The sequence below is a fragment of the Hippocampus zosterae genome, chromosome 18 (genome assembly GCF_025434085.1).
Source record: "Hippocampus zosterae strain Florida chromosome 18, ASM2543408v3, whole genome shotgun sequence".
NCBI classification, from domain to species: Eukaryota; Metazoa; Chordata; class Actinopteri; order Syngnathiformes; family Syngnathidae; genus Hippocampus; species Hippocampus zosterae.
The window spans coordinates 9,900,478-9,914,589 of record NC_067468.1 but is presented as its reverse complement, the minus strand read 5'-3'; the positions used below and the strand labels follow the sequence as shown (position 1 = coordinate 9,914,589).

The window sequence follows — 14,112 nt, the reverse complement described above, 5'->3', positions numbered from 1 at the left end:
TTCAAGCGGTCGAATTACGTTCAGTGAAAGTCGTGAAAATTTGTTCATCATAAAGACGTCAATGACGCGTGGATAAGTATACGTCACGTACTGGGAAATACAAAATGTGGAATTGGAATAAAGAAAAAAAAAGAATTGGAATAAAGAATTAAAATGCGCAAATATGAAGTAGATATTATCAGTAAAAGTGTAAGATGAACTGAAATTTAAAATAACTTCATAAAGGGTATGAAATCAATATTTATATAGCGGCTTAGATTTTCTGCACGTCGTTTTGCACCAAAATAAATTTAAAAAACGAAAAAATTGCGGATTATGTCGAATCAAAATATGTGAACAGGAAGTAGACTTTCCTTGTCTCCTCCTCCTGCGGGCGGGGCGGGGCGGGGCGGGGATGATGACGACGACTTCCTCACTTTCTCCGCAGCAGCAGGAAGAGAGACGGAGGAAGAGAAGAAGAGGAGGAATATCCTAGTCGGAGCGCCTCTCGGCCGCCCTCCGCCATGTCGACGCCGACGCGGACCCTCAGCTTCGTCGTTCTTCGTTTTCTTTTTCTCCTTCCGTGACCGCCGCCAAACATCGGCGCCACGGCGGCCATGAAGCCCCGCCTCCTTCTCGCTCAAGGCGTCCCCGTTTCCCGTCAGCAGGCTACTCGCGCGGAGGTTCGGGAGATGAGGGGCAACCCATGAGGACTCTGAATGAAAAAAACAAGGAGTGGGCGGAGGGGGAGGGCGAGCAAAGGCGAGGAGACGGGCCACCCCCCCTGGAGAACAATGTTAAGGCGGCCCAGCTGTGGCGGGACGCCGCCCTCCGCTCCAGGAAGCTGCGCAGCGACCTGCGCCAGCTGCCCCCCTATCCCAAAGATGCGGACCTGTCCCACGTGGAGGCCCTGAACCTGGGCAACAACCTCCTGCAAGAGCTACCCGAAGGCCTGGCATCCAGTCTCAACAACCTGCGTGTGCTAGTGCTGCGCAGGAATCACTTCTCCACCGTGCCGTGCGCCGTATTCGAGCTGAGGCAGCTGGTGGAGTTGGACCTCAGCCACAACCGATTACGGGCTGTGGCGGAGGGCCTGGGCCGACTGAGCACGCTGAAGAAACTGAGTGTCAGTCACAACAGCATTCAGCAGCTACCCGAGCACATCGCCGCGTTGGAGTTTCTGGAGGAACTGGACGTAAGCTTCAACGACCTCCACGATATGCCCGCGTCCTTCTGCGGCCTCGCCAGGCTACGCACGCTGGACGTGGACCACAACAAACTGAGCAGGTTCCCTCCTGAGATCCTGGCGCTGGCCGACTTGGAAGAACTGGACTGTTCTGGAAACAAGTTTGAAATTTTGCCAGAGGATGTGGTGAAGCTGAAGAGTATCAAGATATTGTGGCTGAGCAACCTCCACTTAAGGTTCTTACCCGACACTTTCTGCCACCTGCAGAAGCTGGAGAGCCTCATGCTGGATGGGAACCACCTGGCTACGCTGCCGGAAGCTTTCGGCAGCCTGCAAACTCTCAAAATGGTCAATTTGTCCTCCAACCAGCTCACGGATTTCCCCGAAGTTCTTCTGGAGATTTCGGGGCTGGAGGAACTCTACCTGAGCAGGAACAAACTGACTCGGGTCCCTCAAGAAATCGGACGCTTGCAGAACCTGGCCAACCTTTGGCTGGACAACAATGAGATTGCGTACCTGCCCGAGTCATTGGTGGACCTGGCGAAGCTTGAGGAGCTGGTTCTCCAGGGCAACCAAATCGCCGTCCTTCCCGACAACTTTGGAAAGCTGTCCAAGGTCAACATCTGGAAGGTGAAGGACAACCCACTGGTCCAGCCTCCATACGAAGTGTGCATGAAGGGCATCCCGCACATCGCCGCCTATCAGCAGAACTCGCCCCACTCGCAGCTGGAAGCCAGGCCCAGACTCAAACTGGTCCTGCTCGGACTGAACGACGCCGGGAAGACCCGACTGCGGCGGAGCCTGCTGAGTGAGAGCAAAGGCCAACACCCGAGCGAAGGAATCCAAATCACCAGCTCGCTGAACGAGGGCGGCCTGGGCTTCCTGGTGTACGACTTGTCCGGAAAGCAGAACCTGGACCCGGTGAAGCCCTTCTTCTTGTCCCCGTCTGCGCTCTACATCCTGGTGGTCAATCTCCAAGCCTACTCCCCGTGCGACTTCTACACCCACGTAGGCTACTTCCTGCACCTGCTCGGTGCCAAGGTGCCCCAAGCTGTGGTCCTGCTGGTGGGCACGCACGCCGATCTGTGCGGGGAGGCGGAGCTGGAAGAGAAGAAGATGGACATCCATCGTCAGGTCGGTTTGCAGCAGAGGAGGGACGTCCAAGTTCTTCAGAGCTTAGCGCTGAAGGTGGAGCAGGCGTTGCAGCAGGGCTACTCGGTGCGTGCCTCCCATCCCCACGCCTCATTTTACGCCGTCTCCGACACGAACCTGCGGCGGAAGAAGGCTCGGGTGCGGTCTCTTCTGGACAGGCGGTTGCAGATTCTGTCCCCCTTGCTGAGCGTCGGCTGCGGGCGGACCGACCGGACTGACATCCGCCACCTCAGGGAGAAACTGACATCCGTAGCGCAGCACCCGGACATCTTCCCCGACCTGTACCGGGTGTTGCCCAGGTCGTGGCAGACGCTGGAGGAGCTGCACCTCAAGTCAGAAAAATTGTGGTTGACCCTCCGCGACTCGGCACGTCTAGGGCATCAGGTGGGGCTGACGGAGGAGCACCTGCGAAGCGCCCTGTCCTACTTGCACCGGAGCGGCATGCTGCTGCACTTGGAGGACAGCCCCGCCTTAAAGGACTACGTCTTTCACAATCCACCACGCTTCCTCGCCATCATCAATGTTTTCTTCCAAGGAGATGGCTCGGGGGCAGTGGCGGCGGCGGCTGAGGAGTCCCGGCAGGTTGACCAGGAAGCCGAGAAGCTCCAGCGTCACTTGGATGCTTTCCATAGCCACGGCATCCTCCCGTCCTCCGCCATCCTCCAGCTGATGCGGCCTCTGGTCCAGACGCGACAGGACGTGGACATGATCTTGGAGCTCCTGGACAAAATGGGCGTCTGCTACTGCGTCAACAAACCCCGCGCAGGCAAGCCCTTGAAAGGCGGCACCGAGCTCTGGTACAAGTTCCCCGGACACGTTGACGTCAAGGAGGCGGAAGCCGACGGGACCTCCGAGACCGAATCCGACATCAGCTTTGAGATAGAACCCAACAGGAGCTCAGAGACTGAGCCCGACAGGGTCTGGGTTCCGCCGAGTCCCCCTTTCACCGCGGAGCAGCTGCAGATCCGGTACAGCTTTCCCTTCCTGTTCCCGCCCGGGCTCTTTGCCCGCTTTTCCGCCCGGATCAACAGACACGTGGTCCAGAGGTCGGACGACCGGCGCCGCATCCGGGCGTACCGAGGCAAAGTCCCGGTGGTCATCAGCCACCGGCCCTCGACGGGGAGGCTGCAGGCCGGCACCCTGTCGGTCAGCAGTCGCGCCGCGCTACCCAACATGTGGACGGCGTGGCAAGCCGTCACGCCGTTGCTGCGCGAGCTGGACGCCCTCCTCGAGGACTGGCCTGGGCTGCTCTACCACAAGCACATCCTCTGCGCTAAGTGCCTGCGAAGAGGCTCGGGCAGCCCACATGCCTTCCCCGGTAAGAACCGAAGGACTCGGCTAGCTAAGATGATTCCATCGTTTGCCAATTGTACTTGACTTTATTACACAAATACTTGTTGTCACTTTTTTTTTCTTAATGTTGCCGCTCATACTTCATATACGGCCCAGTTTCCAAACTACGGCCTGGGGGCCATTTGGGGCCCACCATTCATTTTTCAGCTGCTCGGCCATGACCACCCAAAAAATCAACTAAGAATAGCATTTCACACACACACACACACACACATACACACACACACATACACACACACACACACACACACACAGGGGTTGGTAGACTTTTTTTTTAGAGCCACTGTAAACATTAGGGAAGGTGTAAATGAGAACAATAGTTCAAATAAATAGTAGCCACGTGTCATTGATGGCAAGTCAATCCTGTTACATCAACATGCCTTGATCCCCCAACACACACACACACACACACACATACACGCGTGCTGGATTTACTTGTCACGTGCACACATGCACAGCCGCTTTTTAATGTGTTGCCATGCGGCTCACGTGGGCGTCCGTGAGGTCATGTGATTAATGATGTCTGTTTTCTTGATCATGTCAAATACTCACTCACATGCAGAAGTACACACATAAAGGTACTTTATGACCCCCGTGTATGCATGTAAACGCATTTCAGGAGAGCTTCTGTCCCAGCGACGTCCGGAAGGCGTGAGCGAGCTGACTTGTCCCAAGAATTCTTCCGAGCGAGTGAATGTGGCTTTGGTCTACCCGCCGACGCCTACAGACACACCGCCGACCACACCCACGCCCACCGTGATTTGCCCAAAGTGACTCTGGCTCGCACACAAGAGACCCCCTTCGCTGACACACCCTGGTACAAATTGCATGTTATTTAGCGATGCTAGCCGTTAGCAGTGTTGGTTAACATCATGTTAACATGGTCAAAACAAAAGCATATTAATTAATCATTTAAAAAAAGTTTTTTTTCTTCAAGGAAATAAAAGATGAATGAAATATTAAAACACGTTTTAAAAAATAAAGGAATATGAAGATGCATTTCCGAAGCAAAAAAAAGCATTTAAAGCAGTTAGTTCTCCACAACATAATGGTTGCATTTGAAATGCTCCGGCACTAATTTTTGGGGCACTCTGAGTAACCCGACAGCAATTTTCAACAACACTTTGTGTTTGCGAACGCTTGGAGTGTATTTCCCAATGCATCAATTATGTTGTCAGGAGAGCAAACATCTATTTGTTAGCATTTCCACTGCTCTGGCTAATGTTTGTTAGTGTATTTACAGAGTGGTCACATCATATTTCTTAGTCTGCACTTTATCACATGTTCATTTTGTGTCAATTTCAGGTTGCTGGTTTGCTGGGAAGGCCTTGGGAGTGGTTTCTCAGGAAGGCCACGTAAGCATGTTGGACTGCTGAAAACATGCTCGGATATGATTGGATCCGTTCCGGATGCGCTTGATGAGGCTTGCCGCGCCCCACAATGCGATGCGACTATTTATTCTTCAGCTAGCTGTCAATCGATCCATCAATCAGTCATCACGTTTTGTGTCCAAAGATGAGCAAAGTTGCAATAATTTGATTTTGTGTGTGTCTGGAGTCAACAAGATATAATCTTGTTACCGTGGCAACACATTTGACAGACTCTGGGGGTCCCCTGATGGACGACGACATCATCAAACTGAGACTCGCATTTTCATGTAAATAAAACCTTTATTTTTCTACACAAGGCAAAGAGAGGCACATGAATAAAATAAGAAATAAATAACTCAATCACCACTTCACTGACTCAAATGTTCGTGTTTTTCAAGACACATGGCAACAAACTATGGAAACATATATATATATACCGTATATTACTGTATCGTATTTTTTTTTAATATTGGTGCAGTGCAGGAAGTCTGTTTATATTAAAAAATACATGTGCGTCTATGCATTTTCGGGGTTGGAGGAGCCAAACCCACAAATTTCTTTTGGTTTTACCGTGACCAGTGAGTGAACCTTATTTCCAGATCTGTAAGGTGGCACCCCTAAATGTAGGTAACTTGTCAATTTAGGCCAGTTGCATCTGATTGTAAATGCTCAGCAGTGTCAAATTTTGCACGTCCTTATTCGAAAACATTATTCACACAAACATAACCTACGTCCTATTTTAAAACGAGTGTGATTCATTGTTTGTCACAATAATATAGTGAATATAATATAAGAAGTTCGAAGTTGTATTGTCCTCCAGCCGCCAGGGTGCGCTGCCGATTAAGTGGCGCACAAGAGCCTAGCTGTGGCTACGCCTCTTCCTCTTCCCGTCGCGGTCTCTTCGGTAAGGACGGCTAACAGCTGAGTTGTTACTCAATCCATCTTAAATCTTCGGAAAATCGGCTACATCCTTTCTTGTAAACTCTCTCGGTTTGTTTACAAGACACAAACGCACCATTTGGCGTCCTAATTTTGTGTGGCATGTTACAATTGTGGCTGTAAAGTTATAATTTCGTGAAGGGCCGCCATGTTGGCTGCCCCCGCACTCGATTGATTTCGTCCACGTTCCATGTAACCGGTTAAGCTTCCTTTGAAGCTTCTCTGCGCTACCGTACGACGCTTTAGGAAAGGAACATTGTTCTCTATTGTGCGTCTTGTGCTAAAACGTTTGCCAAGTCGATTAAAGTCGTTTACCTGCACTACAGAATAACTGTGCTGCTGAGTGGATGGCGGAAGTGTTTGACCCGGTTTGTCCCTTTTTTCCTCCAGAAGTCTGAAAATGGTCCGCTACTCTCTGGACCCCGAGAACCCCACTAAGTGTGAGTATTTGCAAAAGACTTTTCAAGTTTCTTTTCCTCCAAGTGAGACGGGCGCGCTGATGACTCCTTAGGACACCTTTGGATTCCCATGAAAACAACTGTGATGGCTGAGCGCCTTGAAAATCATTTACCTGCCTGCATACCTTCAAAATAAAACAAACTCTTTGCTGACGGCACTTTTTGTCTCATAGCATGCAAGTCGAGGGGATCCAACTTGCGAGTCCACTTCAAGGTGAGACCCGACATTAATTCTGGGCAACCCCCCCCCCAGCGTCTGAATCCTAATCACGGCAGTACCTCAAATAGTTATAAGTACACTGCTTTCACGAACATGACTACGGTCATGGACTTGAGTTGACTGAAGATTTTTTGGAATGTGTTGCAGAATACGCGCGAGACCGCTCAAGCTATCAAAGGCATGCACATCCGTAAGGCCAACAAGTACCTGCGGGATGTCGTGGTCAAACATCAGTGCGTCCCGTTCAGACGTTACAACGGCGGTGTGGGCAGGTGCGCTCAGGTAAGTAAGGTGTGGGCTACGCAGTGACGGCGGCCGCTGTGATGACCTTCTTAGGACACCTTTGGATTCACCATGAAACAAAACTCGTGTCTGAGCGGCCGCCCGTCCACGCGCATCCAGTCGAGTGTTGCGATTTCATGATTTAGTTACGCATTTTATTTTCTCATTCAGGCCAAACAGTTCGGTTGGACACAAGGCCGGTGGCCCAAGAAGAGCGCCGAGTTCCTGCTGCACATGCTCAAGAACGCTGAGAGCAATGCTGAGCTCAAGGTTGGTTGACGTGGCAACAGCATGTCCTCCTTGAAAGGCATAGTAGGCTGGTAGAGTAATGTATGCATTTTGCAACTTCAAGGCACTGTTAATTGAGTGGCTCCTTGAGTGTTAGTTACTTCAGATGTTAGTTACTTGCTTGTCAGTGACGTCAGCTGTTAGTCGATGTGGACTTTCTGAAAATGAGTCGCAGCGAGCAACGGTGGTGATGTTGCGGGGTGTGTGCGCAGGGTCTGGACGTGGACTCGCTGGTGATTGAGCACATCCAGGTGAACAAGGCGCCCAAGATGAGGCGACGCACGTACCGCGCCCACGGCCGCATTAACCCTTACATGAGCTCGCCGTGCCACATCGAGATGATCCTCACCGAGAAGGAGCAGATCGTCCCCAAGCCTGAGGAGGAGGTGGCGCAGAAGAAGAAGGTTAGCCCGCCGGCGCCACCAAGTGGATGCTCCGTTTGCCGCGGCGCTGCCTTGACTTACGATGCCCGTTGTTTTTCAAGATTATACATGGATTTTCAGGGATCATTTTAAATTTATTTATTTTGTATTAGTCTTGCAGTGGACAGATTAACTGTATATTACAAGAAAATGTAAAATGAAGCATTATTAAAAAATAACATACATTTCAAGCTGATTAGCTTAGCTAACTGGATGTAAAAAAAAAACGCTAGTCAAATTTTTTTCTACTTTAATCTCAAAGAAAAAGTAAGTCAAGGTGGCGCTGTTGTGTTGCCGTGATGACTACTTAGGACACCTTTGGATCAACCAATGAAAACACTCAAAAGATCTGACCAACACCACGGCAACCGGCATGCGATGATGTCATAACACCCGGTGTGTTAACGCTTGTGTGTGTGTGTCTCTTCAGGTGTCCCAGAAGAAGCTGAAGAAGCAAAAGTTGATGTCACGCGAGTAACTTGCAATAAATAGAGAACCTTCTTGCCACCAAGTTCTTCTTGTGCTTGTCCATTTTGTCCAGTCAAATCAAGTTTTTCTTGCAAGCTTTTGGAGGAAAGAAAAAAAAAGTCTCCGGCCCATGAAGCACTTTTCCGCTGATCTTCCTTCCTCCTGTGTGGTGATGTCATCGTGACGTTGCACGGTTAGTGTCAAAAGTATTAAAACGCTTCCATGGACTCCAACTACAAGACGGTGAAGAATTTGGGGTCTGGGGTTTGCAAATAGACATAGCCAATCAATCAATGAATGAAAATATTGACTTCACTTCAGCTTAATTGTGGTGAAAATGTGAAAGCGGGTTCACTGCACACATGAAAGGAACATGCAATGTCAAGACTTTTATTCTGAAGCAAATGACATACTTTGATGGATTGATTTTGAGAGAAACATTTAACATTTTTGAGCATGTCCTCCGTCGCCACCATCGTTTTACAATGAGGGGATAGAACACTGTCATAACTTTATAACTTGTTCTTAGGGAAAGTCAGCCTGTTTTGACTTGAAGGGTTCCTCTCCCATAATGCTTTCATTCATGTTGGACTTGACTTATTTTATGTCCTATGATGACTTGAATGTGAAGGTAATTCATCCTGTCCTGTTATGACTTGGGAACGTTTATATTGAAGGAAAGTCCATATTAATTGTTGGGCGTTTATTTTGAAGGACAGTGATCTATAATTAGGAGACTCTTACTTTGAAGGAAAGTCGTCATGTAATCTTTTGATGAAAATAATGGTCCTGTGATTTTTATTTTGAAGTGTGTCCTAAAATGAGTTGAGCATGAAAACCACCGAAAGAGTCTAAATGAACGGTTATATTTGATGTTGATTTTGACTTCAGCATAGAAATGAGAATTCACAACGCTTTCTAAACATAATAATCTAATAGACCAATGACGGATGACTTGTCCTGATATTTTCCAGTAGTGTCACTTTTTGAACTGAACGACTTTGAGTTCGCTGCATGGTCCGCTCACGGTCTGTCCACCCAAAAACCACCAAAGAAGAACGAGGATGATTTCTGATGCCTGGAAAGATGTAGTGACAGCACGTGGACACCAGGCGGCGCTGCTGCATCACAATGGCGAAGAAACGTGAGCGCAGCAAATTATTTCCATCCAACTTCAATTTCGTCGCCGTCGACGTACAACGTTACACACTGTCCACTTGAAGGGAGCCTGTCTGTCCAAGGTGTCACGTGGGGGGACTCCAGTTCAGTGTAATGACCTGAAAATGTGACTTTGCACCCAGCATGACCTGCAACAAGTTTTATTTTGAGTAAGACTATGCCTGTGAAGACTTGACTTTTATTCTGAAGGAAAGCCATCCAAGTCACCCGATGAAACTTTTTTGAAGGAAGCATGCCCGACACAATGATTGAAAGAATTTCACCTTGGAGGAAACATTCCGTATAAAGACTTCAAAGTTATTAGTTTGAAGCAAGCTCAGCCTATATTGATAACCTTATTTTGAAATAAGCCTCTACTTTGATAAAATTCATATAAAAGCAAACGCGTCCTGTTACGCCATTTATTTTGAAAGAAACCGGCCGTTTCCTGATCTGGTGATTTTCGTTTTGAAAAAGTGTTCTAAACAGTGGCTTGATGACCTTTAGCCGTTCTACAGTGACTTTATAGAGCCAAATAACTGCATTGGAAGGAAGTACATCATGTTATTAACTTTTATTTTGAATGTCCCCCGTCCAGTAATGAGTTTCCGCTTGTCTGCTTAATGACTTAAGTCGATGCTGATAGTGATCAAGATACTGATACTGATTGTATCACGTGACGTCAGGTGGAGGCGGTCCTATCAGCGCGGAGGAGCGTAAGAAGTAGGTCCCCTACTCGCCGCTTCGTCCCCCTCCCCTCCGCCCCTGGGAGGCTCCAGGACGTCACTTTCCCAACTTGTTGAAGGAGGCCTCATCTCCTCTTCTGCGTTCTCCTGCTCCTCTCCGCCCCACCACCACTACACCCCCACCCCCCGCCCCCACCCCGAGCCGCGGCGGTCGCTCGCGCAGCGGGCCGGGGCGCGGGCAGACTTTGCCCCCGTCGTCGGCGCAGGCAGGGAGCGGGTGATGTTCGCGGCGAGTCCCGGGATGCAGGACACCTCATGCCGCCTCGGCGGCTTCTCGCCTCCTCGCCTTACCCCCCCGCTGGCGGCCCTGCACAGTATGGCAGCCGACGTGCAGACCCCACAGCCCCGGCCCCGGTCCCGGTGCCAGTCCCAATCCCAGTACCCGGCCTACCCGCTGCCCTCCGCCGGGGCGCCCGCAGCCGCCTCGTCGTGCGCTTCCCCGGCCACCACCTCCCCCAACCCGGGCGGCATGGCGGCGGCGTCGTCGCCGGGCCTCAAGTCGACCGGCCTGGGCTCGCCGCAGCTGTGCTCGTCGGCGACGCCCCACGGCATCAACGACATCCTCAACCGGCCCAGCGCGGCACCTTCCTCGGCCGCCCTGGGGGTCCTGAGCGCCCTGCCCTCGCGTTTCAGCAGCCTCAGTCCACCGCCGCCACCTACACCTCAGCCGCCCTCGGCCGGACTCTACTTCTCACCCGCGGCCGCCGCCGCCGCCGCAGCAGCCGCCGCGGCCGCCGCTGCCATGGTCCGGTACCCCAAGCCACTGAGCGACCTGCCCGGCAGGACACCCATCTTCTGGCCGGGGGTCATGCAGGGGCCGCATTGGAGGGACGCGCGCTTCGCGTGCTCGCCCCGTGAGTCTTGCCTCTACTTGCGCATTGTCTCTTTTTATTAGTATTGTTGTTATTATTATCATTATATACTTTTTTGAGTGTTCTCATTCGATCCTTTATGAATAGTTTAAACAGGACTGTTTCGAACATTTTAAACTCTCATTATAATAATTTACGACCAAATTCAATATATTGAGTACACTCATATTTTCTCTTTAATTCATCGTGTATTAATGTTTCCCGAAAGCTACATTACAAATGATAATAAAAATGCAAGTCGTTATTCTAATGTTGAATTCCAAATGATGACCAAATTAATAAGTACATTTCGTTATTTTTCTTGTTGTTAATTATAATGGAAACTGAAAATATTTTTTACGCCATTATTTTTATGATAACCCGCGCCCCCCCCCCAAAAAAAAGAAAGTGTGTTTAAGGGGACACGTGTGCGTTGTTCCCGGGGGAAAAAACGGAAAGTGAATATAAGATGAATATCAAAATGTTATTTTAAAATTGTAATGATGATGATCATTAATAATTAGTCATAATAAAACGACAAAGTTAGGAAATAGCTAATGTGTTTTATTAATTCTGATTTGTTTGAGGGCTGTTGAAAGGAAAGTGACAATGATGGCGATGGTCGAGAAAAGTTGTTAAATTGTGTATTATTATTTATAATAATAAGCCATAAAGGTGGTGGTGCTGGTGCTCAAAATAGCTGTTTTAAATGTTTATTCATCATGATAACTTTTTGGACACCAGAGCATTGTGCTGGATGAAAATTTGGACATTGACAATGACGATGATGATAGGAAACACTTGTTCACATGATGATCGTCATCATCATCATCATCATCCTAATGACAACGATGGATTTAAAAATGAGTACTTATTTCAAGGTTTGGAAATTGAGATTTTTGTTATTGGAGGACAAAAGCAAGAAATACGTTTCATGATTAATAGCGACAAGAATGATCATGTGGTAAAAGACAGATTTTATTTTATTTTTTTACAAATATGAATAATACTACGTTGTTCTATTTTGGAGTAAATCAAAAGTTTGTTATTGATGATGCTGCACATCCATCCTTATAATAATACCGTTGATCTCCGAGGGGCGGGGGGGGGCAAATATTTCACTGATGAGAATGATGTTGATGATCACAATGATTTTTTTTCGTGTTCTTTTTTTTTTTTTTGACGTTTCAGAGCAGAGTTGTGTGGTGGTGGACGGCAAAGACGGCAAGCGCAAACACACGCGGCCAACTTTCTCCGGACAGCAAATTTTTGCTCTGGAAAAAACTTTTGAACAAACCAAATATTTGGCGGGACCCGAACGAGCGCGACTCGCTTTTTCTCTGGGGATGACCGAGAGCCAGGTCAAGGTAAGCGCCACACGCAAACAAAAAAAAAACAGAATTCCATATCATAGAGTGTCCTCGTTTAACCCGAGGATCTGAAATGTCATCATAAATTAAGAATGTCAAAATATTTATCAGATTTAGAATTATGAACGTGCAAATGAGGACACGTGTTTTGATGTCGTGGTCGCACTACAGTCCAATTATGCAATTATAATATATAATGATAACTATTAGCCATGCTAATAATAATCATAATACCAATAACAATAGTTCATTTGTGTGGTTGTGTGCATTGTATGGATATGCGCTCGTGTGTGTGTGTGTGTGTGTGTTTTTGGTACTATGGTAACACCAAAGGAAAGATGCTGTTGAAGAGATGGCGGGTTGGCGAATTGGTTCCAGCTGAATATTTGTGACCAAAACTGAAAGACTCCATGTTTTTTTTCAATAATGACGATAATAATTAAAAAATGTGTGTGTGTGCGCGTGTGCGTGCCAGGTGTGGTTCCAGAACCGTCGCACAAAATGGCGGAAAAAGCACGCAGCCGAGATGGCCTCGGCCAAGCAGAAGCAGGACTCGCAGACGGAAAGATTAAAGGTCAGCACGGACTTGGAGGACGACGAGGACGACGACGACTACGACAAACCCTTGGACCCTGACCAACCCCCACACCACCACCACCACCACCACCAACATGACCCATCCCACCTCAACGGCCTCCTCCATAAGCACGCGCTCGTCGTCGTGCACGCGCCCGAACGAGGCGCTTCATCTTCCTCCTCCTCCTAAAAAAAAAAAAAGAAAAAAAATAGAAACAAAAACTTTTTCTTTTTGTTTGACTTGTAAATACTTTTGGGACTGTAAATAGAAACACACAGGCCCTCTTTTATTATTATTATTATTATGATGATTACTATGACGAGGATTATTGTTATTACGACAATTATTCTTATGAGTGTACAGACACGTGGACGCAACACGTGATTCAATTTAATTTAATTCATGTAACGTCAGCACTTTCACTCAATAAACAGTCTTTACTACGACTAACATTATCATCATTGTTCTTAAATATGATTATTAACACGATCAAATATCATGATTTAAATTCGAATTAATCCGAAAAATCGTGTTTGCGCCACTGTGCCTTAGATTACTGTATATGGTTATTATTATCATTATCATTATTACACAATTTTGCCAGTTAAGATTATTTTTCAAAATTAAATATACTTATTAGGGATAAACTATGGGCCATTTCACGCTCCCCCAAAAACATTGCTGAAGTGTTGATTCATTTTTATATTCACATTCACTCCCCTCCAAATCAATTTAGAAATAAAGTGAGAGCAACGTTGAACATAATGCTGCGGATCATAATAATAATAATAATAATAATAACGTAAAGTTTGAACTTCGATTGACGCTCTACTGACCTCATCAGGTCACGGCCATGAAAATGGAATATTAAATCCTGTATTCTGAAGGTGTTCTTTGAATTCCATTTGAGGGGTTCGACATGACGTCGACAGCACCTCCTCCCACTTAACTGCAACATTTTGACGTCAAATATCAAAACTTTAAACAAATTCAAACAAGTAAAATACATGCTCATATTGTTGTTTATCTATTGCTTATTTTTTGCATTCAATAAGAAATACAAAATTGCAATACACAATTTGAAAATAGATTTAGGATGATTTACATAAAACATGGACAATTATTTGGGTGGGGAAAAGTTATTTAAAAAGCATGACTGGGTTGAAAAATACTTCAGAGTAATGAATGATAAATCATTTTATGCAATCATTCAATTATTTATTCCGTCAAAATGTTGTTTCTTCTGTTTAAAGCTTGATTTTGAGGATGTGTAAAATCTTTTTTTTTTTTGGT

At 47.3% G+C, this 14,112-nt stretch overlaps 3 protein-coding genes and 3 non-coding genes across 6 annotated transcripts; all 6 read left to right on the top strand.

Annotated features, from left to right (window-relative positions):
* The first annotated feature begins 383 nt into the window (after window positions 1-383).
* mfhas1 (multifunctional ROCO family signaling regulator 1) lies at window positions 384-5,406 on the top strand. Its single transcript, XM_052050602.1, has 3 exons — window positions 384-3,635; window positions 4,290-4,487; window positions 4,976-5,406. The coding sequence occupies exons 1-2, from the start codon at window positions 686-688 to the stop codon at window positions 4,442-4,444; spliced, it is 3,105 nt and encodes a 1,034-aa protein (XP_051906562.1). The 5' UTR covers window positions 384-685; the 3' UTR covers window positions 4,445-4,487; window positions 4,976-5,406.
* A 474-nt stretch (window positions 5,407-5,880) lies between these two features.
* Window positions 5,881-8,160, top strand: rpl17 (ribosomal protein L17). The gene is made up of 7 exons (XM_052050927.1): window positions 5,881-5,944; window positions 6,370-6,419; window positions 6,611-6,651; window positions 6,805-6,939; window positions 7,111-7,209; window positions 7,440-7,631; window positions 8,080-8,160. The coding sequence occupies exons 2-7, from the start codon at window positions 6,380-6,382 to the stop codon at window positions 8,125-8,127; spliced, it is 555 nt and encodes a 184-aa protein (XP_051906887.1). The 5' UTR covers window positions 5,881-5,944; window positions 6,370-6,379; the 3' UTR covers window positions 8,128-8,160.
* On the top strand, window positions 6,471-6,535 carry LOC127591756 (small nucleolar RNA SNORD58). Its single transcript, XR_007959955.1, has one exon. It is a non-coding gene; the product is annotated as a small nucleolar RNA SNORD58 (small nucleolar RNA).
* On the top strand, window positions 6,973-7,038 carry LOC127591755 (small nucleolar RNA SNORD58). Its single transcript, XR_007959954.1, has one exon. It is a non-coding gene; the product is annotated as a small nucleolar RNA SNORD58 (small nucleolar RNA).
* LOC127591757 (small nucleolar RNA SNORD58) lies at window positions 7,941-8,007 on the top strand. The gene has a single exon (XR_007959956.1). It is a non-coding gene; the product is annotated as a small nucleolar RNA SNORD58 (small nucleolar RNA).
* A 1,821-nt stretch (window positions 8,161-9,981) lies between the features above and the next one.
* nkx6.1 (NK6 homeobox 1) lies at window positions 9,982-13,699 on the top strand. The gene is made up of 3 exons (XM_052050816.1): window positions 9,982-10,875; window positions 12,064-12,239; window positions 12,718-13,699. Exons 1-3 carry the CDS (start codon window positions 10,242-10,244, stop codon window positions 13,006-13,008), a joined length of 1,101 nt encoding a protein of 366 aa, XP_051906776.1. The 5' UTR covers window positions 9,982-10,241; the 3' UTR covers window positions 13,009-13,699.
* Window positions 13,700-14,112: the final 413 nt, after the last annotated feature.